The sequence below is a fragment of the Humulus lupulus genome, chromosome 2 (assembly GCF_963169125.1).
Source record: "Humulus lupulus chromosome 2, drHumLupu1.1, whole genome shotgun sequence".
NCBI lineage: Eukaryota > Viridiplantae > Streptophyta > Magnoliopsida > Rosales > Cannabaceae > Humulus > Humulus lupulus.
In genome coordinates this window covers 131,522,817-131,550,036 of record NC_084794.1, presented here as the reverse complement: position 1 = coordinate 131,550,036, position 27,220 = coordinate 131,522,817, and the positions used below count along the sequence as shown (strand labels likewise).

At 31.3% G+C, this 27,220-nt stretch overlaps 1 protein-coding gene across 2 annotated transcripts; it reads right to left on the bottom strand.

Moving 5' to 3' along the window:
• Positions 1-18,903: 18,903 nt before the first annotated feature.
• Positions 18,904-26,600, bottom strand: LOC133818511 (plastidic glucose transporter 4). Of its 2 annotated transcripts, none has more exons than XM_062251416.1 (14): positions 26,297-26,600; positions 25,705-25,981; positions 25,004-25,124; positions 24,774-24,841; positions 24,489-24,621; positions 24,301-24,400; positions 24,102-24,214; positions 22,032-22,125; positions 21,722-21,875; positions 21,038-21,184; positions 20,874-20,947; positions 20,054-20,142; positions 19,773-19,887; positions 18,904-19,335 (listed from the first exon to the last, which is right to left on the bottom strand). In XM_062251416.1, the coding sequence occupies exons 2-14, from the start codon at positions 25,973-25,975 to the stop codon at positions 19,153-19,155; spliced, it is 1,662 nt and encodes a 553-aa protein (XP_062107400.1). In that variant the 5' UTR covers positions 25,976-25,981; positions 26,297-26,600; the 3' UTR covers positions 18,904-19,152. The 2 variants fall into 2 exon arrangements, with proteins under 2 accessions (XP_062107400.1, XP_062107399.1); XM_062251415.1 differs by having other exon boundaries at positions 25,004-25,127; positions 26,297-26,599.
• Positions 26,601-27,220: the final 620 nt, after the last annotated feature.

Sequence of the window (27,220 nt, the reverse complement as noted above, 5' to 3'; positions counted from 1 at the left end):
CCGGAGATCTGCTATGCAGTGGGAGTGGTGAGCAAGTGCCAGTAAAACCTTGGAAATGAACAATAGATGGAAGTCGGTATCTTTGATGGACTAGAGACTATATGTTAGTCTTTTCAGGTGGATCTTTGAACCTGTTAGGCTACACAAATTTAGATTTTAGACTGATGTTGTTGAAAGGAAGTCTACTTCTGAAAAATGTGTTTACTCTTGGGGGTGGAGTTATGATTTGGAGAAGCGATAGGTTGTCTACCATCTCAATAGTTGTGATTTAGATAAGCGTTAGGCTATCTGCCATTTCAGAATCCACCTCGGAGGCTAAGTACATTGCTGTGTCTATGGCAGCTAAGGAAATTGTATGGCTGAGGAAGTTCTATATGGATCTCATTGTTATTCCAAAAATGGATGAACCGCTTATTTTGTCTAGTGACAATAATGAGGCAATAGTGAATTCGAAAGAACTTCAAAGCTACAAAAGAGCAAAACATATAGAGAAAAAGTATCACATTATGGAGGATGTATGGCAAAGGTGTAATGTGAAGGTGATGAAGATAGAATTGGAAGGAAATATTTCATATCCCTGTACAAAGATATAAGAAGAGAGCATAATTGTGAAGCATGTAGAATGAATGATTTTGAGAAACATTTCCCATTTGTTTTAAAAGGGCAAGTGGGAGTTTGTTGGGTTTTATGGCATTACAAAACCATGTCGGACATGTAACGCGATTTTATATTGTCAATAAAAGTAGTAGAAATCATTTAGTTTGACAACCATGTTTCTTCCTTGTTTTATTACATGATTATTGAAATATTACAATCATTTATAAAATCTCAAACATATAAATAGTTACAATTATAATGACTAAGTCATAGTGGATTACAGTTGTAATTATATGTTCAAAAGAACGAGTCCTAAGATTAGATCAGTGCATTGGATTTTCACTGATTAGGAAATCTATGATATGTTCTACTTACACATTCGGGGTGTGATATCTTTTCACTGATTAGGAAATCTATGATATGTTCTACTTACACATTCGGGGTGTGATATCTTTTCCAAGGCATTGACCAAGTAGATAAGATCGGATGTATTTGGTTACATCAGACTAGGACCGATATTGATTATTGATTGATAAATAAGAATCGGTGTTATCGAAGCTAATCAAAGTCACAATGTTGACCATAGGTTAAGTTGATATTAATTCTGAGTGATAATATTCTTCTAATTATATTATTTTAATCTTTTGACTTGTTCATTACCAGCTTACCCTACAGTCTAGCCCATACTTACATCTTGGAGATTTTATTGTGTAATTGAGTGGGAGTATTATTCATAGATATGAAATCTATAACTTCTATATGAGAAGTGAAAAGATGATTTCCTTAATTGGTTTTTTCAAAAGGTTAAATGATTCAGATCTCATTTGTGTGATTAAGTTCACGGAAATATCATTTATAAGGAACTTAGCGGGAGTTACGAATAAAATACTAATGAGGGGTAAAATATTAATTTGCACCCAGCTCATTACTAAGTCATCGATAGAGGATTGATTGACTATAATGGTTATAACAATGGATAATGTATTTGTGGTTTGGAAAATACGTTCTATGGATTCAAGAGTTCAATTTCGAGTCTATAGTGGAGTCACGAAGAATTAATAAGGTAGTGAAATTATTCGTAAATAAATTCATGGTAACTTATTGGAGCTTGATTTCATGGATCCATGGTCCCAACATCACCTTTGAGTAAATCATCCAAAGTGTCTTAATTAATTGACTTAATTATCAATTATGATTTTTTAAAGTTGACTAGGTCAATTTTGGAAAATCTTATAGAGATATGAGATTTAGAGAATAAAAGAGAATCTTTGGGCAAATTTATTAATATTGATGAATGTTGACCCTCGATTTGACCAACGACACGGAGTCAAATATACGACAGGAAATGAGACGACAATTAAGAATTTAATCTAATGGAAAAGAAGAAAACACCAACAATTTATAGTGGTTTGGCCCCAAAGAATGGTAATGACCTACGTCCACTTAGTGCTTATTATTACTATTGAGTCCCAATGCTGTGATCAAAGAACTAGGGTTCTTGAGTTTCACAAACCTTAGGAGAATTACAATAAGACGATGGATAATCGCACTATAGCTCTCTCTCTCTATATATATATGTAGGAAAAAGATTCCAAGCAAAAGTCCCTTCCTTGAGCTATTTCATGCATATTTATAGGCTCAAGGAGGGTTACATGGGCCAATGGACCTTAACTTTCCTTAATAACCATGTATCAAGGTAATAAAGAGGAAATAATCAACGTAATTATTATATGATTACAATCTTAGAACGAAATAAATCAAATCATACGACCAACTTGGTCGTATCTAATAGTTAAGCCTGACGAAGCGATGTGTAGCTGTTCGATAACCAAACAACGCCGCCTCATTTCAATTCTGCCATGTCATAAGCAATCGTTTTTTGGTAAACACTTGCCCCCCAAGTTTACTTTACTGCGACTAGCATATAGTAAACTTAGGTGTCTGACCTTTCGTATGCCCCATAAAACCTGTCAGAGCCATCATGAATTAGTGTCAATATAAATAAATAATATTAAATCAAGTTTCAAATTATAATTAGTTAATTTGAATAAGGATTTAATTAATTAATTAATTAAAAGATAAATAAATAAAAAGGTTTTGAAGGGATTTAAATTCAAAACAAAAAGATTGAGCCCAAGTCCATTTGTGTGAGCCAAATGCTTTTATTTTTTGTTTATTAATTTAAATTTAAATTTAAGTTTAAATAAAGCCCATTAAGTTTTCTATATAAGGAATATGATATCTAGGGTTTTCATAAGGAAGTCTCAGTTGATTCATTGGGTAAGTGAAAACCTAGACAGTCTATTTTTTTCTTGGCCATTCACTCCTCTTCTTCTCTTCTAGATCTCTATCTCATGTGTTGAGAGCCAGCCCACACTAGTTCTTGGTTGATCAAAGGCTTGGTGAGGAAGACTGTGTTGTTGATCTAGTTCAATCTCTTGATAATACTCTGCTACAGAAAGAAATCAAGAGTTAGAGAGATTGAAGGAATGAGTTGTTCCAGTTCTGTTGCGTAATGTAAGTTTCTTTACTTTACTCTATTTTGTATCAATTCCATAGGAGCATGTTCTAGGTATTTACATGTTTGTTTGATAATATGTAAATTATATGAAAATAAATAAAGATCATGTAATATGCAATTTCCTACAATTTGATCTACTTCAAAAACTCCAGTTGTCTTCTTAATTGTCGATCTCTCACTTTGCCATTGACAACTATTCATGGCCTTATCCTCAAACAAAAGTAATGCTTCTGCTAGTGTCTTTGATAAAATGGTTATGCCCAATGCGGCATCAATATGTGATTTTGTTGATCATTGAGCTCATTATAGAACAATTGGACTTGACACCAATCCTATGTGTCATGTTGAGGATATTTTCTGAACACCTCCTTAAATCTATCTCTTCCCTCATATAATTGCTCGAAATTGAATGATCTCAACCCTCAATTGTGAAGTCTTTGATGGCAGAAAAAATTTAGTGAGGAATTTATGTGCCATCTCCTTCCAAGTAGTCACATTCCCTAGACGTATAGATTGAAACCATGCTCGGGCTTGGTCCCTCAACGAAAATGAAGAAAGCTTCAAACAGATAGTGTTTCTCATGACCCCATTAATCTTGATTGTGTCACAAATCTCCAAAAAAAAAGTAGCCAAGTGAATATTGGGATCTTCATGAGCTAAACCAGAATATTGATATTTCTACCCCATGTTGACCAAATGCGGCTTAAGTTCAAAATTGTTGACATCCACTTGTTGCCTTTGAATGCTTGAATAGTTAATATTGATTACTAGCCTAAAATAGTCCCTCAAGGTCCAGTTTGTTGGTGCATTGGCAGGAACGATGGACCCAAAATGGGTATGTTTTAAAAATTTATAACTCGCAAGCGCACGAATCGTATATGAAATATAGTGTTCATGTAAGCATGAGATCGAGCCCAAAGAAGTTGTCTAAAATAAAAAAGAAAACTATTTTAAATCAAAATTAATAAATTCTAACCTAGCTCCAAAGATTGATGAGATTTTTGTATAATAAAAATAAAATAAAAGATAATAATAAAGATATTAAAGACAATATATATATACTTAAATTAATAATTGTAAACAAGATGGTAGAAGAAAGATTATTAAAATAATAGTTACCACAAAATATAAGTTCAATAATATTTATAAGTACATTGATTTCCAAGTTTTAGTAATAGTAGAAATTAATCAAACCATCACTTATTCAAGTTAGATATTCTATTTAAGCACAAGTTTTTATAAAAATATAGGATTTATCTTCACTTTTAAAATTATAATTTCAAAGTATTTAATGTGAATCAAGCTAATGAAACAACAAAAAATCAAATAACATTATTTATGAGGCAAAACATAATATTTTTGTTCTAAGCATTGGATGTGTACAATTTAATGACACATTTTACACAAAGAATATTATGTTTTGCAAAATGAAGAACAAAGTGCATATTATCAAACAATCCAAAATATGAGATATTAAAGATGAAAGATATATATGAAGAAGAAAATCCATAAACTTTGTTGCACAAAATGGGATCAACATACAAAATAAATACTATCTAGTTACATATTATTTCATCATCACCTTAATAATCTTAAAAAGATTAGAAACTCATAACTAGAATAGAAATTACAAACATAAATAGGAAAATTTCGAGGAAAAACCCCCAAACTTTTCCTCTAAAAACTCATAGAAAAAATGACCAAAAAGAAGAAAAAGATGAAGAGAATGGAGTGGTCTTGAAAGTGTAGAAATTTTGTGTAGTGTAACCACTCTCCTAAAATAATCACACTCAAATGGTCTTGAAAATTCCCTATTTATAGCCAAAATGAGAGTATTGAAATAATTAATTTAAATTACTTAAATTGATTAAATTAATAGTAATATGGAAAATAGGAGTAAATTATAGGTGTAATGATGATTTTGGGGTAAAATGTGTAGAAACGTTTGGGTAAAAAATGGTATTTTTGGACATAAGGGGACAAGGGGACAAATGAGCTTTTGTTGGGCTCAAGGGGAAATGGCAGCTGGCTGGGGGTGGCTATGATTGGGGCTTTTGGGCCGAGTGGACCTGGGCTGATGGCTGGGCTTGGCATGGAGAGAAGCTGTTGGGTTTGGCTGGGCAGGTGCATTGGAGGCACAGGTTGGGGAAGTCTTCGACTGGCTGGGTGCATCAGGGAGCTGTGAGAGGTTCGTGGGCCTAGGGGAGATTGACGTAGCTGGCTGGATTAGGCCCGTGGGGAGTTGGGTGGTTGTACGCTGGGCCGAATTGGGCTGGGAGAGGCCAGCTGGGCAGATGGGCTTCTGGATTGCTGGGACTTCGGCTGGGCCGAGTGGGCCTGGCGTGGGCTCAGCTAGAGGAAGGCCAATTTCCTTTTTTTACAAAAATGCCACTTTTTTTTCATCTTTCTTCTTGCTTTTCAAGAGCAAATAAAATACAACAAATTCTCTATAAAACAAATTCCTTTTTGTTTTTTGAGTGCTGTTTATCCAAGAGAGTTCTATCATATATTTTTTCCTGGCTTGGGTTTCCAGCTTGGGCCACCAAGTTTTCGGATTGGACTGTTAGACTAAGTGCTAGGCAAAATGACAACTTTAGTTTAATTCTGAATATGGTTCTTGCTGCAGCGGTTTATCATATTTGGAGGAATAGGAATAGATGCATTTTTGATGGGTTTTCCTTGACAGCTCATTGTATAGCAAAAGAGGTTATTACTTTAGTTAAATACAGATTGTATATTGTCCATAGCAGGAAAGTTTTCCCTCATCTCAAGCTTTTCTTAAGAAAGCTTCAATGTGTGTAGTGTGAGGGTGGGTTCTTGGTTGGCTTTTCTTGGCTTCTGTTTGGGCAGTTTGCCTTGTTTGTAAATGCTTGTTTGTTCAATGAAGTTTTATTTCTTCTTGATAAAAAAAAAACATAAATTAAATTAAAACTAAATATTTTCAATAATAAAATATACAACAAAAGTTCTATGAAAATACTAATTGAAACTTAATTTACTTAAACATTTAAGCTCAAAATTGCATCTTTTTACTCCTAACTTAACAATATTAATTTTAAATAATTAAGCTATAACATTTTACAAAAATATAACTATAAAAATACACAAAAATCTATAAAATTAAAATAAACCTAATAAATTCAAAATTACTTAAAAACTTAAAAAATTACTTAAAAACTCAAAGACTAAGCAACAATTAGCATAAAAAATATGGTAAAATAACTCTATTTTGTAGAGTTATCAAGGAACATTATTGTCATTAGCTTGGTCCCCCATTTTCCGTGATCTTGCTCGTCGCCATCTCCTAATAGATGATAGAGTTCTTTCTATTTCAGGATTAAAAGGTAGGAGATTTGAATTACGAGCTTTGCGCATACACCTTCAATCACAAAAAAATTAGAAATCAAAGTTAGTAAACAAATAGAAATAAAAACTTATATTTAAAATTTGATATTTTTTTTGCAATATTAATTATATTTAAAACTTTTTTAATCCCCGGCAACGGCGCCAAAAACTTATTGCAAAAAATAATAGATATGCTTGCAAGTGTACAAGTCGAACAAGTAATAAAATGTTCAAGAGACCGAGATCGTCCCACAATGATTAAATTCAATTTAAACAAATTAAGTACAACTATTACTAAATTCTAATTTTATCTAAGCACTAAATTTTAAAAGATAATGAAAAAATTACAATAAAATATGAATTTCAAGAAACAAGTAAATAAATGGAAAAACTAAAGATCAGACCAATTGTTAAGGTTTTCACTTCACTCTCTAATAATTCTAATCCTAGTCATTAATGTGCCTAAATCAATCCAATATTCTCAAGAACATAGAGTGTTGTTTTATCTCTATACCCTCTCTCGTGTGCCGCATAAAGAATGTGTAAGTGATAACTAGCTTATATCTCCATGTGACAATTTATCCCTACCTTTATTAAGTTCAACTCTATAAAAAATTCTAAATATCCCACCTCTTGATTTCACAATCTATAACTATTTCAGCTACCGAGATCCATGCTTATCTCTCGATCTAACACAATCTACTTTGTTCTAACTACTGCTGGATTGTTTAAATGTTCCGCTCTCAAGTAGTAATTCTCACAATCTAAATAAAGTCTTAATTACAATCATATAATGCATCACAATATATAAATCATAAAAATAGCATCAATGAACCAAAGTATAACACATAAACAATATTTGACTAAAATAAACTTTGCATTAAATCTTAACAAGAGATCAATCTACACCCCAAAAAATAAGAAAACCAGACACTCATGATGTGGTTCATAATCGCAAAATATTGTTCAATGTTTGGAAAATAAAATAAATAAAGAAGAAATATGAAAAACTAAAGAACTTCATTGAAACGGCTTTGATTCACTTCTTAGATCTTCCACAATGAGTATTTCCTTCTCCAATTGTGTTTCTCTTTCTCTTTACAAGTGTCTTGGTCATGCCCTGGCCTCTAGAAACATCCTTGGCTGACTTTAATTTGAATTTAAGTAAAAAAAAAAAAGTGTGAAAACGTGATGTTCCTATTTTTTGTGGCACAATAGGCGATGCATCGCGGGTCATCAAGCGATGCATCGCCAATTCCAAGCGATGTATCGCCATATACCAGGTGATGCATCACCTCACATTATTCTCAGCTTCATTTTGTTTTGTCTTTTGGTGATTTCTCGCTCCTCGGGAAGCGACACAATGCCTCCTTCACTGTCTTGAACATCCAAAATGACGCATAAAACATCCACTTAATCTATTCATGCACACTCAAAGGAAACTCATCAAATCCAAACAAAAATTTAAGGAAAACAAGCCAATACAATAATAAAACACTCTAAATATATGCACTCATCAGTGTAGTATGTGAAATGTGTCAGATATATATATATTTATTTAATCCAATTAAAACAAAATCTGCAAAAACTCTATCAAGTACTTATGAGTCTTTAACATCTTCTGGACTTTTTTTTTTTTTTACTCTATTCCTTCTTATCTTTACTTTTTGTTTTCTTATGATTAGAGCCCATTATCTCTCATTTTTCTTTTCTTGTGCCCAAAACCTCTCTCTTCATCTCTTTCTTTCATTTTTTTTCTTCTTCTTCTTCAAAAATTCATAGCAACACAACCATCAGAGACAGTCGTTGACTTGGTGTTGATTTTATGGTGATCTTGCATTGACGACACATCTTTTGGGTCCATTCTAGTTGCAATTGTTTGTTATCAATTCTCTACTCATATCAAAATGAACATAATTCATTTTTTCATCCTAGTGTTCGTTGTTTTGTATCAGAATTGATATTCATTCCATTCCCTGAAAAGGTAAATAATTCAAAAAAATTTGTTTATTTTATATTGTTAATAGTTAAAACCATACAGTCTTTATCCTAGTTTCAATAATATCAACATTGTCACAATCCCAAAGCAACACAACATACGCATTTTAATAAATAAAAAGTTCAAAATAATTATCTTGTTTTTAGACTTTTGCCAAAATAAAAACAAAATATCAACCAGTTCACTCAAATAACAACAAATAGTAAAAAATAACACCTACACATCAATAAATACTTGATAATGCATTTTTTTTAGTGACATCAACGCTAACACAACACCAAAGCAACACAATATATACGGTTTTTCCAGAATTTCAAGTCAGTGTCTTCCTCTAAAGATTTTAAAATCAACGAGATAACAACCAAAATGTAGACACAAATAACATTAAACTATGAGAATCAACACAATAGAAACTAAATTTCATGAATAAATTAGACAAATAATATCAATTATATATAGGCAACATGACATATCTATGATTTTTTTTTTGTTGAGATTTTCGTTCTAATTGGAATTGCAAATCCCTTTCAACAATTTATTTTTCTTGATCTGAATTGTTCTAGAAAATCAAACTGATTGATTAAAAGGTATTTATAAGGTTTTGATAATGCAATATTTTAAAATTGAAAGTTTAGTTCTCGTTGTTACCCATTTAATTTGTAGTATTTTTGTAAAATTATTTCCACTTTTTCTTCCAGATTTTGTTGTGAATTTAATTATTGTTGTTTTCTTAAGCTTCATCATTGGCATTCATGGAGTTCTTCTATTGATCTCCGTTGGCTGTCATGGGTGATTAGTGTAGGAAAGGTCCTTCATGTGCGATAACTTGTTTAGGAGTAGGTAGTATTTTTGTAAAAAATATTTGGTATTGTATAAAAGTTAAAAATCATGTATACATATATAAATGTTATTATTAGAGAATTTAAGTGCATATAAGAAGAAAAATCCTAAAATCATCTCATATTTTCTAAATTATCTTATAATAGGTGGATTAATTAAATTTATTAATGTACTTTTTAATTCCATTATCAAATCATATGATAAAATAATTTGATTGTTTCCCATCCAAAGAATCATATATTATTTTAAACATGACCACGAGATTTGTATTTAAAATTTCCCCCTCAAAGTCATGTACCAAATAGTTTTGCATTCATATTTAATTATGACTAGCTACCTTTCAAAAAAAAATGTTATGGCTAGCTGTATAAATTTAGCAGTTATATATGTTGGGGTTTTATGTCCTAATTAAAATTCATTTCTTTGTAATCTTATTTTATTATCAATAAAAGAATAGAAATCATTTTTTGACTTGGTCAATCACTTTACTCACATGTTTTATTTTCATGATTATTTGTTTAATATAAACTTCTATTGAATCCTGAGCATATAGCTAGTCATATTTATAGTGGCGTAATCACAGTGTAATATAAATATGATTATATGTTCAAACATAAGTTAGTCCTAATATTAGTCAGTGCACAAGATTTACACTGACTTGCCAATCTACGATATGATCTACTTACACATTGTAGTGTTATGTTCTTTCTAGAACATTGGCAAAGTAGATAAGATCGGATGTATTTGTTACATTGAACTGGATTGATATTGACAGTAGATAGGATAAGTAAACATACCGTTATTATCTATTCTAGTCATATCATATAGTTGACCATAGGTCAATTCAATCTCAATTCTGAGTGATTAGTATTATAAATGATTGTATTATTTGAGTTCTTTGACTTGTTCGTTACCAGCTTACCCTATGGACTAGTCCATACTTACATCTTGGGAACTCGGTAGTATAATTGAGTGGGAGTGTTAATCATAGATATGAACATCTAAAACTTCTAATGAAGAAGTAAAATGATGGTTTCCTTTTAGTTTGGTTCAAAGTGCTAAATTATAGAGATCTCATTTCAGTAATTAATATTAGTTTACTAAAATATCATTTACAAGGAACTAAGTATTTTAAGGATAAAATACACTGAGGGGTAAAATGGTATTTTAGTCCCATCTCATTGTAGACCGTCTATAAAGGATTGAGTGACAATTATGGTTGTAACAATGGACAACTAATAACGTATCTATATTTCTTATAGCGCGTTCTATAAATTCAAGAGTGTAATTCCGAGTCTTTAGTGGAGTCACGATGAATTAATAAGTTAGTAAATTTATTTGTTAAATTTATGATAACTTATTGGAGCTTGATTTCATAGGCCCATGGTCCCCACTGTACCTTGGATAAAATCATCTAGATAGTCTCAATTAATTTATTTATTTATCAATTAGAATTATCAAAGTTGACCAGGTCAATTTTTGATAATTTCACAGAGTTATACAATTTAGAGATAGAAAAGAGATTTTATGGCAGATTTATTAATTAAGACAAATTGGTGTCTAAATTAATAAATAACTTTAAATCAAGGTTCAAATTAAAAATAATTAATTTGATAAAGGATTTAAATAACTATTTAATTAATTAATCAATAGATACTAATAAGGGCCTAGATTTTAAATCCAACGGGTTTAAAATTAAATGGAAAATTTCACAGGCCTAAAGCCCATGAAAATTTCGACCTAATGGCTAATATTATCTATTATTTTATTGATTTTTTAATTAAAATAAATGACTTAATTGAACCTATAAAAGGAATGCTAAGTGAGAATTGAAAACATACGATTAGACTATCTGACAGATGATGAGAAGATCTATTCTTGACGCTTTAGGGTTTTAGACTCTCTCTAGCAAAAGTCATTTTCGAAGCCTCAATATTCTCTTCTCTTCTTCTCTTTGTATCTATCTCATGTGTTGAGAATTGCCCACTCTAGTCTAGGTGATTCTAAGTATACTTTGGAAGATTGTGAAGAAAATTGAAGATCGGTTCAGTTTCCTGGTGATACCTTGCGACAGAAAGAATACAATAGTTAGAGAAACTGAATGAATGACTTATACATTCCGCTGCGTATAATGTAAGTGTTCTTATCATTGTCTCTATTTAAATTCAATTATAGAAACATATTCTAGGTTGTCTTATACTAATATTTGGAAACTATTATATTACATGTAATTAAAAATATCAACTCAAAATTTAACATTTGAATTTAATGATGATACAATTGTTATACATTTTAAATAACCACTATAGATGCATAAATATGTGTTCGTACATTTTTATCAAGTCTTTTATGATTACTAACAATACTCATTTTTGCATTCTTTTATTAAATGCTTCACATTTAGAATTTATTAAAGTATTTCACATGTCAAGTATCGCATAATTCAAAGATAGACAATAAAAATAAAGGTACTTGTCAAAATGGTCTATTTTTACAGTGTAATTTGCACATTGGTCTACTTTCAATAGTTTTAAGCTAAATGATCTTTTTTCTTAATGAATTTTTTGTATTACCCATTTCACCCTTAGAATAAAATAATAATAAATTAAAACAAAAATCCTAAAACTATCTTCTTCTTCCTCACTCATCTAACCCATCCACTCTCATCCCGCCACTGCCGACACCACCACCAGCGACCACTGCTCATTATCAGCTGCCACCGCCAGCAACCACTGCCCATCATCAGTCGCCACCATCTCTCCACAAATCCAGCAGCCACCCATTTAAAAGGTTAGTTTATAAAGTTTTTTTTTATCAAAAATGAGATTTTATATTGTTTTTGTAGATTAAAAATGCAAAATGATAGTTTTAGTATATTGAAAGTATACGTAAGGAATTAGGTTCATTTCTGGAGTTTTGTGGAGGTTAAAGCTTGAAAATTTAGAAAAAATAATAATGGTGGTTTCAACCATTTTTGAGATAGAGAAACCCAAAATTTTTTAAAGCTTGTCTAATTTTTCGACAAGTATTATGATATTTTAGACCAGTTGTCTAAATTACAGACCAATAGTCGTATATTTTCGACCACATGTCTAAATTTTAGACCACATGTCAAATTTAGACAGGTCGTCGTATATTTTCAACTATTTGTTGAATTTTCAGATGGGGTGTCGAATTATCAAATAGGTTGTTTAAATTTCAGGCAGGTTGTCAAATTTCTAGATTTTCAACTTGGTTTTCATTTTTTATATAACTTTTCAATCTAACTAATACCAATAATTTATATTTGTTTGTTGTATTATTATTATTTTTTTTTTTTTGCAGATGTCATTGAAAAATATTGTAATATTATGTGACCGATTGTGGAAAAAGAATGATGACTCATGAAAATGGATTCCAAATGGCTCACGATCAAGATAAAGTTTGGTACAAACTAACCTAACTTTTGAGACAAGTGGTCGATTTCTCAGATATGGTGTTATGCTATACACATTGGTTGTTGATAATTTTATTTGAAAAATGTTAATTATGAATGCAATAATGATGATATGCATCTTTATATAGCATTATTTGAGCTTTTTTTTAGACATTTTCACGCTTTTAGAAAAGTTGTCAAACTTTCAGACAAGTTATCAAAATATATAGACAGGTAGTCGAAATACCAAACAAATATTAATTTAACAATATAAAGTTGATCTAATACTGTAACGATACAATGAAATCAATTTAACAACTAGAAAGTGTTCATTACGATTGAATTGGTCATCTTATTATTAAGGTTGATTGTGACACTCAATCATCTTTGTAGTTTGACTAGGATATCCACCACTCAATCATTAATCATCAAGTGATGGTTGGTTAATAAAGTTTTTTTTGAAAAATATTAATTAGAATCCAATAATGACGATATGCACATTTATTTAGCATTATTGAAGCTTTTTTATTGACATTTTCACACTTTTAGACTAGCAACTGAAATTATTAGACAGACATTCGAAATTATTTGACAAGCAGTTGAAATTTTGGACAGCCTGTTGAAATATTGAGACAAGTAGTCTAAATTTTAGACTGCATGTCGGAAATGATACAAAACCTCTCAAAATTAATGATAACCTGTCGAAATTAGAACAGAAGTTGTCCAAATTAACCACAACTTGAAATTCTAGTCATATTAGTTTCAAACAGAATAAATGACTAATAAATATCCATTACAACTAATACTTCAACAAAATACCATTAAAAAAACATTAACAGAAGAAATTTCAAATGGGTTGTCTAAATTCCAGACTGCCTCTCGAAATTAATAGACGTGTTGTCTAAATTCCAGACGGTCTGTCGAAATTAATAGACAGACAGTCGAAGTTTCAGACGGTTTTTCGAAATAAATAGACAAATTTTCAAAATTTTAGATGACCTGTCAAAATTAATAGATTGGCAATTGAAATTCAATGCTAGTTATCGAAAAAGTTGTAATTACCAACTAGAAAGTGTTAATTAGGATATAATACTATGAATAGTTATAATTAGATCGATTTATTATCTTATTAGTACCTTATTGAGGTTGAGAGAGATAAACTAAGATCAATTTTACTTGATTGTCATAGTAGTCTGATAAAGATTAACCAAGTTTTGTTTAACTTTGGAAAATGGTAATTAGGATCCAATAATTAGAATATGTACCATTATATAGTGTTATTGGAGATTTTTTTGTATTTTCAAAATTTTAGACATGTTATCGAAAAAAAATAGATCAGTTGATACATCAATAACTACAATTAGATCATTTGATCATTTTATTAGTAACTGATAAGTATCGAATTTGTCTATTTTTAATTCATTATTATTCTATGATTATGCACTTGATTATCTATTTACATATGTTTAATTAGTTTATTTTGTGTTTTTAGGACTTCCAAGACATTTGGGTGAAATATAATGAAATTGGGATGTTTTACAAGCAATGGTTAAGCACATAATTACAAGTTTGAAACTTCACACTTGATTTTGACAATTTTTCAATACTTTTTTTGGAAATATTTCTAGAAATACAAGTTTTATTTCTTTTTCTTAGCTCTCCATAGCTTTTTTAATCTTCCAATTCCGAGCTATATCGAGGAAGTTATGGTTAAAATACTATTAGTGGCTACAGTTGAAGCAAAATTGAAAAAATGAAAAAAAAATTGATTTGGCCGCGGCCTACCTTATTCCAGGCCATGCCCTGGGGGACATAACGCAATGGCTACAGCCAGAAATGTCCCAAGCTGCGACTGGAGCCCGATTTTTTGGAAAATACATGTTCCAGTGGCCGCGGCCGCCAAGAAACCCTGGCCATGGCTGACAATCGATTTTTTCCTTAATTTTTGAATTTTAAATGTATTTTTGAAAGGGCTATAAAAGGGATTAGCGTTAACTTTTAATACAACTTTGGATTGCGAATTTTAGAGGCTAGAGTAGCAGAAGAGAGGAAAAAACATCATCATCTATAATCTTCAATCTATTTTTTCTTTTTTCTCAAAACTTCTTTATTGTCATTGAATATTTATGTTGGTGAATATGGATTTGATTATGGAGTAGTTTTCTTTGTAGTTGAGGGTTATTTCAAAACTCTAGACAAGAGATATTGAATGCATTGATAAATCTCATTCTTTCTATTCCCTTATATTTAATTGCTTTTATTTTTCAATTTGAATGTCATGGATCTTGTAAAATCTTGTTTAGACGGTCGCTAATTAGGGTTTTCCATTATTCTACTATCATCTTAGGATTTCTATTCACCTAATAGTTTAGGATTCTAAGTAGAGTGATAAATTGCAATTAGTGTATTGTGACAAGTATCTTGATTGTGATGAAAAATAGAACATATGTTAAATGAATTGCATGCTTAATGAATTTGTTGCCTAGATTAACCTGTGTTTCCATATAGTGTAATGATTTTCCTAGGTTAAATAGATCGCATGTGTAATGAGTTTATTGCTTGGTAAAAAGGATTAGTTAAGAGCACTTAGCTTTAATTAATTATAATAGGGAAACTGGGATAATTTACTACTTGAGTGTTATCTGTGGGGTTAATAGTTTAACTGGGAATAAGGGAATATTATTTATCTTTGTTGATAGATTGATTGTCGAAGCTGGAGAGTAACTCTTGACTATTTCTTTAAAATCACAGTTTCCTTAGTTCTTGAATCGTTAGTCTTTTAATTGTTTATTTTATTTTATGTTATTAATCTTTAAAACCAAATCCCCTAGTTAATTGTGTTTATTTCTTATTTTGAATAATAATTAGAATCATAGTTCTCGTGGGTTCTACCCTTATTTACCACTATATTGAAGTAGCTAGTATAAATGATTAAAATAAATAATTAAATTTGACACGGCATACGATACCCGTCAATAACTTATTTTGACTTTTTCATTTTTTGCTAAAAAGTATTGAATGTAGGCTATAGTGCAAAATGGATTACGATTCGAGTCTATTTCCACCAATTACTCTTTAGTTAACCAATTTATAAAAATAAAATAAAATAATTGAATGTAGGATATAGTGCAAAATGAACTATGTTTTTTATGATATTTTGTTCAAGTATCAGTTGTATTGGATATTTATTAGTTATTTTTTATGTTTGAAACTAATATGACTAGAATTTCAAGTAATGGTTAATTTGGACAACTTTTGTGCTAATTTCGACGAGTTATCATTAATTTTGAGAGATTCTGTATCATTTTCGACATGCAATATAAAATTTAGACTGCTTGTCTCAATATTTCAACTGGCTGTCCAAAATTTCAACTGCCTATCTAATAATTTTGACAGTCAGTTTAATATTTAGACTACCTGTCTGAAATTTTGACTTCCTGTCTAATAATTTCGACTGCCGCTCTAAGAGTGTAAAAATGTAAAAAAAAAAAACTCCAATAATGTTAAATAAAGGCACATATCATCATTACTGGATTCTAATTAACATTTTTCAAATAAAACTTTGTTAACCAATCGTTACTTGATGATTAAGGATTGAGTGGTGGATATCCTAGTCAAACTACTAAAATGATTGAATGTCATAATCAACCTTAATAATAAGATGACCAATTAGATCGTAATGAACACTTCCTAGTTGTTAAATTGATCTAATTGTATCTTTTACAACATTAGATCAGCTTTATATTGTTAAATTGATCTTCATTTGGTATTTCGACGTGAATGTTTCAATTACTACTTGTTTATATATTTCGACAACCTGGCTGAAACCTTGACAACATGTCTAAAAGCGTGAAAATGTCTAAAAAAATATTCAAATAATGCTATTTAGAGGTACATATCTTCATTATTGTATCCTAATTAATATTTTTCAAATAAATTTATCAACAACCAATGTGTATATCTCGACACCATATTTGAGAATTCGACTACTTATCTCAAAAGTTAGGTTAGTTTGTACCAAACTTGATCTTTATTGTGAGCCATTTGAAATCCATTTCCATGAGCCTCTATTCTTTGTCCATAATCTGTCACATAATATTACAATATTTTTCAATGACATCTAGAAAAAAAAAATAATACAACAAAAAAATATAAATTATTGGTATTAGTTATATTAAAAAAAATATATAAAAAAATAAAAATCAAGTTGAAAATTTGGAAATTTGACAACCTGTCTGAAAATTAGATAGCCTATCTGATAATTCGACACACCGTCTGAAAAATTCTACAGGTGGTTGAAAATATACGACGACTTGTCTAAATATTAGATTACCTGTCTAATTTGACATGTGGTCTAAAATTTAAACAAGTGGTTGAAAATATACGACTATTGGTCTGAAATTTAGACAGCTGGTCTAAAATATTAGACTCCTTATCGAAAAGTTAGACAAGCTGTCAAATAATTATGGGTTTCTCTATCTCGAAAATGGCCGAAACCACCATTAATTTTTTTTCTTCACTTTTTTAAGATTTAACCTCCATAAATAAATCTAATTCCTTACTTATACTTTCAATATACTAAAATAATCATTTTGCATTTTTAATCTACAAAAACAATGTCAAATCTCATTTTTGATAATAAAAAAATCTTTATAAACTAACATTTTAAATGGGTGGCAGCTGGATTTGTGGAGAGATGGTGGCGGCTAATGATGGGCAGTGGTAGCCAGTGTTTGTGGTGGCGGTTGATGATGGGTAGTGGTCGCTAGTGTTGTTGGTGGCAGCGGCGGGATGAGGGTGGGTGGTTGTGGATGGGTGAGAGGAGTGAGGAAGAAGATGATAGTTTTAAGATTTTTATTTTAATTTATTATTATTTTATTTTAAGGATAAAACAGGTAATATAAAAATTCATTAATAAAATAGGTCATTTTGCTAAAAAGTATTGAATATAGGCTATAGTGCAAAATGCATTGTGATTAGGTTTATTTCCACCAATTACTCTAAAAAATAAAGTGTATTTAATATTAGAGTAATGATTGGAATACATCTTTCATTTGAATGTTTGAGATGTCAAATTTATTAAAGTATTTTTCATTTTAATAAGATTAAAAATTATTATCGGATATTACACGTCAAACAATTAAATAATATCATATATTTTATATATAGAAAATGTGTATTTAACAAATTATTAGTTTAATAATATTACAAATATTTAATGAAATATATCACTATTATAATATACATCATATTATTTATTTATTTAAACTTTATATGACAATAAATTAATACATATTTAAAACTAAACAAACATACAATGTTCCTTCACCTAGTATTAGGGAAAAAGTGAATTAAAAAGTATTTAATATTACTCATTTTCTATTAGAATAATAAATTAAACATATGTAAATAGAAAAAAATTATTTGAACATATAAAATTTTAGGGGAGTTATGTGGTAGGGTAGTGGTTTTTACTATAGGGATACATGTGGGCATCTTTATTTGAATTTTTTTATACGAAGGTATTTATTGTAAATACAATGTCGAAAACAAAGTTCAGATAGCATGTTGCACGCAAATTAGTTATTTTTTTTTATACGCATGTAAATGCAACTAGTTTAAACAATATTTTCGACATAATAAATTATTCAAAAATAATTAAAAATTTACAAGATGTTTATTATAACTACACTAAACATCATCATATTAAAAATATATGGTAAAAAAACCCCGCATATACCCTACCACAGACTCGCTCCCAAATTTCATACACAATTTTAGTATAATTTATAACCACTTACAGATTTTCTAAAAAAGAACACAATTTATATATACGACTGGTTACAGAAAATGTCACGTTACTTTTGTGACTAGCACTCTTAATCGTATTGTTATTCTTAAAATTTCTCAACCAGTACTAACTTATCTTTTCACTTACACATCTCAAACACTTGATCATTTTACTCTCGAGCCCCTCGTCCAGCACAAAATGGCAATAAAACCCTGTTCCTTTCGTACAATGTGACACTAAAAATAGAAAATTCACATTTGTTATTAACCAAAAATCTTGTAAATCTTTTACCCTAACTATAATAACTTCAGTTTCAGTTCATATATTAGACGGAGCCTTAAATGTTTGCTACTTGATCAATTGGAGTTTCATGCTGGTGCTGGACATGTTAAGTATTATTTCCAAAGATCAAGTCTGATAACTCAAGATCCATTGAAACTTCACGCTGGGAACAGAGTTCTTGGTCCAAAACCCGGCCTATACAGACAATTGTCTAACATGATCTCAAAAAGAATTAGAAAAGAAAAAAAGTGATGAGAGCTAAATAGTCCTCTATTAGGTCCCCTGAAGAACAATGGCTCTTGCCCTGAGATAAATATCCATAACCGCAGTGATATTTGTTGCGGTTAGAGATGTACCCAAACTCAAATTGCAGGGTTAAGTTCTCGTTCTATCTCTTCCAGTGACCTGCCTTTTGTTTCAACGACGTTGCCAGATATGTACAAGACAGCGAGAAGGCAGACAGCTGCGAAGCCCAAATACACTGAGCTTATGCCAAACTTGTTTACAACGCTCAAGAAATAGAGACCGATGACAAAGTTTGATATCTGATCAGATACAAAAACAATGAATTTTTCAGAATCCAAACAAGGAAAACAGATTAAGAAGACTATAGGCTTGAAACTAGCAAAATCTCAAGTGTACTGAAAATAAATGTAAGAAAACTTCCTTCACTTCATTTGACTTGTAGGAAGAAAGGCAGTGCTGCCAATACACAATGCCATTGTTTCAGCACGAAACTGAAGCAGTAAGTATTGTCTCAAAACTATATGATAAGAAAAATAATAGTACACCTTTTAGGCATTATTTTCTTTTTATCTATATATATTTCATTTTTTTCCCTTGCCTTGAATATAGTATAGCTAAGGAAAGCATTCTCTGAATTATTCATCAAGTGGAAAGTACACAAGTTCAAAGAAATTTGATTATATAGGTACGAAAACACTGGTGCATAACATAAAAAACAGAACAAAAAGTCACTCACCCAATGCATTCCTAATGACAAAGCAACTGCTTTTGCTCTGATTCTTGAAGCAAATATCTCTGGTAGAAGAAGAGCAGGCACAGGACCAGCACCAAGTGAAAACGACAAGACATAGCTGTTAATGAAACAAAAGGCCAAGTTCAGGAATTCACGGTGATAAAATGGTCACTATGTGAAGGGACTCACTGAGTCAGAGTACTACTACATTATATTTATTTTTGAAGGAAAAAAAGAAAAGAAAAAAAGCTTTTCAAAGGCTGCCATGAAAAGTAAAAACTTACAGAACAGTCCCAAGAACAGCAAGGGGGCCAGAATATGGTGCCAGAACCTTCCAAGTAAAGGACAGAGAAAGCAGCATCATAGAGGCAGCCTAAACAAGTCAGCAAGAGCGTTATCAGTTTTAATAATACCATAAACTGAGAAAGTTTCACATTGAAAGACTCGAAAACAGAACATCCCACACGCTACTTGCAAGGTTTGAGAGATATCACACACTTCTGTCAAAATATATTTTATGTAATTGGGAACACAGCAACAGGTGAAAGTAGTACCATCAATATATGTCTAATTCAAGCACTGCCTTATTGGATAGATACAAACTTTGCTCTTGATTACTACATAAATTCATTAGTAGTTGATTGGTAGTAAAATAGAATTTTCTTCTCTTTATAATCTATGTGGAAATCAGTGTCCAAGTTCACAAGCTACATGATTAGACTCTTGTCAGTGCACTAGTCTAATATTGGATCAAGAGAGAAAGACTAAGCAATCCCAAGTACAGATTGGATTAGTTCTAGAAGCTTCCTCTCCCTAAACAAGAAAATTGTCTACTTTCTGTTTGAGTCTCCTTTCAATCTTAGTTCTTAAATACAGATTCATCCCTAATGTAACTAACCTAGCAACAACTTAAAAAAATCCTACAATTAAATTCTTAACAGAAAAACAGAGCTTTAACAACCCTTTAACATATACAAAGCTTATCACTATATTCTTGAATATAGTGGAATACAAGAAAACATAATTTTTTTTACATCAGTTGATGAAAGTATAAATACGTATATCTATATACAAATAAATGTTCATGGGGAAAAAACACAGTACCATTCCACCAAAGCTTGTGATTAGAAGACTCTTTCTTCCTTGTCTATCCATCAAGGATGATGCAACAGCTGTGCCTGAAAGAGAATCAGTTGGAAGTCTTTATGGCATGATGCAAAGTGAAACCAAAATTTAGAAAACCAAGTACAAAAGACACAGAAACTAACCAAAGACATTTGCGGCTCCAACAAGAGCACTTGCTGCAACATCAGAGGCAATCCCCGCACTACGGAATACAGAAGTTGAATAGTATACAACAGCATTGATCCCAGCCAACTGTTGAAACAAGAAAAGTGCTGCACCAACGCTAACAACTGCAACAAGAAATAGTTGTCATGGAAAAAGAAAGAAAGGAAAAAGATTGACAACATTAATTCTCAGCCTAGTCTCTCTTCAGCCTATATATGCAATCACATTCTGGTAGCAGAATGCAAGATGAAGATCAATTTACGTAATAATGGTTTCTTTATTGAAAGTTATATTTCCTTACTTATTGCCTTGCAACCTTTTCTTCCTAGTATATTTATGTTGATTCAAACCCAGTTTCACATTATATTGAGATTTTACTTTTCTTAAAGTATCAAAATATTTACTACCAGAAGAACTTGAAATTTTTCAGTCGTGACGATGAAATTAATTGCAATGCAACAATGTTCAACAAACACAGAATGTGGTGGCAACTTTGATGGAACTTTGAAAATTTGTACAATATGTGCCCCGTCAATCAATGGGAATTACTCTAGTTTTGGTCTTCAAGAATTATGAACTTGACAAATCATCTTATTATCTAAAGCACATATTCATCTCTTCATAATATTTGACAAAAGAATTCAATCAACTTATGTTTCTACCTTTCCAATAGCGGGTACTAAACAGATCAAACCAGCCTGCGTCAGGTTCAGTCGAGCCTTGGCTTCCAGCTGATAAATCTCGGATAACCTCAGCAACTCTCTCCTTTCCATTTAATGTTTTGATAGCTTTTTCAGCTTGAGGAATCTTCCCTTGCTGCCAAAGGAAAAAATATAATATATATACATATATAGATATATTCATTAAATGAACAACTAATATAAATGATATGTACTTATCAACAGCTTAAGGAACCCATCAAAGCCATTAACAACTCCACTAGCATCAGAAAAGAACTTCTGAGAGAAAAACCTGAAAAAGCCATCGAGGACTTTCTGGAGAGAAACACATTCCAACTGCCAGTAGAATAGAGGGTATAGCTGAAATTCCAAACATTGTCCTCCACCTGATATTCATAATCAAGTAATAAGTATGCTAAAATTCTAATAAAAACGGAAAATAATTAAACAAACTATGCGCCCATGGAAGAGAATAATAAATAATAGTTTGTTTATTGTCAATATTGATGGTAAACACCATAGATATTACTTTGAATATGTTTGATAATTTTTTTTTTTGATATATTCCCTTCAGAGCAGTGTCTATTAACATGTTTGATGAAATTCCTCCAGTATATTCTCTTGGGTGCAGACTCACAGAAGACAGAAGAGTTAGTCTAATCCATTTGAGGGATGTGACTTCAAAAACTACCATTTGACACTATTTTTAAGCTTTAAATTAGTATTATGTGGTTCACAAAATTATTTTCATTTTATTTCAAATCCAAAAAGGTTCTCATAATCGATTTACTTCACTGAACACTTTGCAGACTTTTACAATAGAAAGATAAAGCTTTATGTTCATTCAGATCATAATGAACTGTCACTTGACCAGGCCACATTCCCCATCAATCGGTTTTTGAAAGGATGGAGATGGTAGGAGAGAAGGGTAGAAGGCGAGCAAAATCAATTGTTTGGCAAGAGGGAAAGTGGGAGGGAGATGAGAGATGGAGGGATGAGGTCTCCCTCCTAATCCTCCAAAATCAATCCCTCAAAAAATGGGAGGATGAGAGAACAAAACAAAAAATGTAAATTACAAAATTATTCTAAAAAATTAATATCTATTTTATAATAGGTAATGTAGTAAGTTTATATATATACTTGCCATCCATCTCTTCTACTCTTATCCCGATATCCATCTCCTTCCATCATACTTCACATCCTTCCAAAACTCTCCATCCATCCAATCCTTCTTCCATCCTATCATAGGAAAGATTAATTTTGGAGGATTAAAATGGAGACTTCATTCCTTTATCTCCCCTCTCCCTCTCACTTTTCCTCTAGCCAAACAATTGATTTTTGCTCTCCTCCCACCCTTCTCTCTCCTACCATCTCCATCCTTCCAAAAGTCCCTTCTACTAAACATAGTGTAAAACTATTTGTATGTTCAAAGTAGAATTTGGCAATCTCAAGACATCCATTAAACAACTTATGATACTTGGCTTTGACAACTAAGAGCATCTCTAATGTAATACCAAATCTTTGTAGTAATGCTATGTGATAGCAAAATAGAAGGAAAAAAACTCCCCTCCAATGCAATTTAAAAAGATGTGCCAAATTTAGCACATCAATAAATGCTCATTTAAAATTCATCAATCAAATTCATTCTTTTATATTATTTTATCTATTTATTCATTTATTTAAAACTCAGTTCCAATTGAATCTATAGTGCATTCTTTTCTATATAGCAATAACATTGCATATAGCATTTGTGCATTGGAGCATAATGCTAAATATTGTGTGAAATATAACATTTTTAATCACTATTAGTTCCAAATTTGGCACTGACACTTGCATTGTGATGGTCTAACGTACCACACTCTGATTTTTATTTTTGAGAAAAGTGCATTGCAAATTCATAGTTTTTATTGAGTGACAATTAAAGTAGCACCAAATATGCACTAATTTTTAATATCGAAAAAAGATATAAGAGCATGGCAATGTCATAATTTGATGAATCCAAGCTAACTGCTGTGAAGGAAAAAACTTCCAAGTAGCTAATTTTATTTAGTGTGACAAAACTATCAACACATTAAAGTTTTAAACAAATGAACAAAGTTAATACCACCTGCACGTAAAATATACCAAATTACAACTATGCAAAGTTATTTTATAATCTTCCGAACATTCTATACCTTCTACATTAAACATACTAAAGTGCACACCATGCGAAGATTTGATATTTTCATTCTATAAATTCTTTTCAGCAAATAATGAATTCTCAATTTATTATCGTTCATTTTTTAATTTCTTTAAATTTCTTGTTCAGCTATTGCACGTTAAGTAAATGATTCACAAGGAAAGTATCACAAAATGGAAATACCATAAAGGATTGGCTGCTAAAGGTAATCCAGCCACTAGTGCTGAAAGGATGCCTATACATATGAAAAGTTGGTTCACAGATCCAAGTGCTCCACGAATTTCAGTTGGTGAAATCTGACCATTAGAAATTAATATTAAGAAATTGCAAATCTCAATATTTTACTAATGACCTAAGAAGAATACCATTTCAAGATTACTACCTCAGATATGTAAAGTGGTACAATGGCAGAAGAGATGCCAATACCGATGCCAGCAAGTAAACGACCAATTATCATCGTCTGCACACTCTGGGCTGTGGCACTGGTTGTAATAAACACTACTGTTAAGTAGCAATTTTTCAGTTTTCATATTAGTCAAAACACATTTAACTCCATGGGGAAATACATACCAAAGAAATGCTCCTATCGTGAGTGGGATTGCATCTAACTGAAAAGTTCTAGTCCTTCCAAACTTGTCAGCCAAAGCTCCACCTGTGAATGATCCAACAGTGGCACCAGCAAGAAGTGTGCTAACAATCCACCCTACACAAGCATCACTTCTTTTATTATAGTGAAAACCAGAACTTAAACAAAATTTAATTCTCGATATCACTTGGTATGTAGCGGATATATATTTCATGGCAAAGGTTATTATGAACTAAGATTTTCTTTTCAGCTTTGAGTCAAACACTTGCCTTGCACTACAGGGTTTTCTGCAATTCCAAGATCTTTGGAGAGATACTCAAGGGCACCATTGACCACCCTGCAGCAAATAATTGGAATATCATGGTAAGCCTCGTGCAAGATGAAATAGTTGTAAAGAAGTAACTATATTAAACAATGTCAGCACAAATTAAAGGAGATTAAATTGGTCAAGTTCAAATAAAAGGAAAATATGATACATCTCATTCCAACTAAGTAATACCCCAGATGGTAACCAAACAAAATGGCTCCAAGACAAGCAACACCAACAAATGGTAAAACTGTTCCAGAAGATTTGCCATGTTGGGTAGAAGGAATCACAGGCACTGCAGCCTCTAGATCTTCTTCTGCATCACAATTACAACCGGCACCGAGTACCAATATCAGGCATAAAACATCCACGGCTAGGCCCCTAAAATATGATACTTTTACAAATAATATTAAGGTGAAAGTACATTACAAGGTCCACTAAACTGAAAATAAACAGAGAGGGCCTAAAGTCATAAAGGCAAATGATTTTACGTTCTAAGAATACAACAGATATGGATCACTATACCCATATTTATTTCCCACAATTTCATGGAAATTTAAAACGTGACAGTTTTATTAGACAGAGAATCTTAATTTAAGACACGTTCTGAGCTAAGAAACTCCATGAAAATATTACCAAAAATTTACCAATATACATTTTCGTTTGGTTTAAAAGCAATTTTCACACCATGTTGACCCCATAAATCCATGGCCAAATGCCCAGAACACAAACACTACAAGAACAATTAATATCTACAAAAGACAAAAATTCAATTAAAAGAATTTAAGCGCCAGAATACATAAATAACGTAACTCATATAAATATATATTCCACATATAAAGTATCTTGAAAAACGAATAAAAGATGACGAAGGCAATGGTTGATGATCAAACCAGAAGCCTGAGCCTTGACTGATCTGGGTTTTGCCGAAGACCCAAAAATGCCATCAACGCCCATTCTTGCACGGCCCAGCTCGATTCCCATAGTCGCTGAATTCAAGCTCAACCCACCACAGCAACCACTTCTATCAGTCATGTATTGGCTTCTTAACATTGAAACTCTTCTTCTACTCGTAGATTCACCGAAACCCAGCGATATTCTTCTCTGGTGTTCAGCCCCAAAGCCTATTCTTCCTTTGACTGAAGAATATGTTGACGCTTGCATCTTTATCTGACAGTGAGAAGTAACCCAATCCCAAAAAAAAAAGTTAACAAAAAGTCAAACTCACTAAAAATAATGAAAAAAAAACCACTTCAATCGAGATCATCGTCATATTGATCACAAACCAAAATATAGCAAAATTAATGAACTATACTGAGTGGCATTGATAGGAATATAAAGCATAACAAAAAAAAAAAAAAACTACAAATCAAGATCAAAAGAAGAAAATAAAAAAAAAAAATTTATACCGGAATTGAGTTGCATAACAAAGCAAATCAAGTGTGTTGATCTAAAATAGAGAAAAGTGAAGAGAAAAGAAATTACCTTAATCAAAGATTATATTATACTACGAGAAAGGAAGACCCAGAAGCAGAAAGGACTGAGTGACACTCTGTTTTCTGGGAAAGAAGTGGTATTTTCTAGTGAGTGAGAAAGTTGGGAGGTCCGCTGAAAAAAGGACAGGCAGTTCAAAGCTTTTTACTAAGAAAAATAAGCACTTGCCGCTATCAACATTATTCGGAAATTGGTTTTATTCTCCTCCCACTATATTCTTATCATAAATAAAACCAAAATGAGGAGATCGGAGACTGAGAGAGTTGAAATCTTTGGTAATTTCTTTGTTTTTGGAATAAATATAGGTTTTCTTTTTTATCTGAAGAATAAATATAGGTTTTTGTTTGGATATATAAATGAATAAATATAAATATGATTACGTGGGGATTTTGGATTAGATTTTGGGGTGGCGGTGTTGTATACGTGGAAGTGGGACATATGTAGATTAACTCTGGCTTTGCTTGCGTGGTGTTGTTTCACTTGCAGCCTGCAACTCGTTTCTACATCTGTCGTACAACCAATCATGTCCTATAATAATTACATGTAATTTTCATTTTCCAATTTTATTACGGGACCATTATGTTATTTATTTATAAATAATATAATATTTTGTTTTAATGAATTATGGGACAAATAATAGGGCAAGATAAATGTTATTTTGTCTTATATTTATATATATATAACATATATTGTAGAGTTACAATTTGAGAAATAATGATCATAATAAATTTTGTAACAAATAAAGTGGAGTTATAATTCTTAAGAAATGATAATCAAAATAAGTTTTATAACTCTCACAAATATTCATTAATTGATCTGTAAAAGTAGTTACACATCTTGAATTTGATTTTCATTAGCTATAATATTTTATAGTTGTTGTATACATATTTCTAACTCCCAAAAAAGTTTGGTAGA

What these genes read in the sequence shown, in the direction of transcription:
- LOC133818511 (XM_062251415.1), bottom strand. Translation starts at nt 25,975, where the DNA reads ATGCAAGCGTCAACATATTCTTCAGTCAAAGGAAGAATAGGCTTTGGG. An exon ending in TAGTACCCGCTATTGGAAAG is followed by an intron (nt 21,185 to 21,721) that starts GTAGAAACATAA and finishes TTCTTGTTGCAG; the next exon opens with TTGTTAGCGTTGGTGCAGCA. An exon ending in TGGAGCCGCAAATGTCTTTG is followed by an intron (nt 20,948 to 21,037) that starts GTTAGTTTCTGT and finishes ATTCTCTTTCAG; the next exon opens with GCACAGCTGTTGCATCATCC.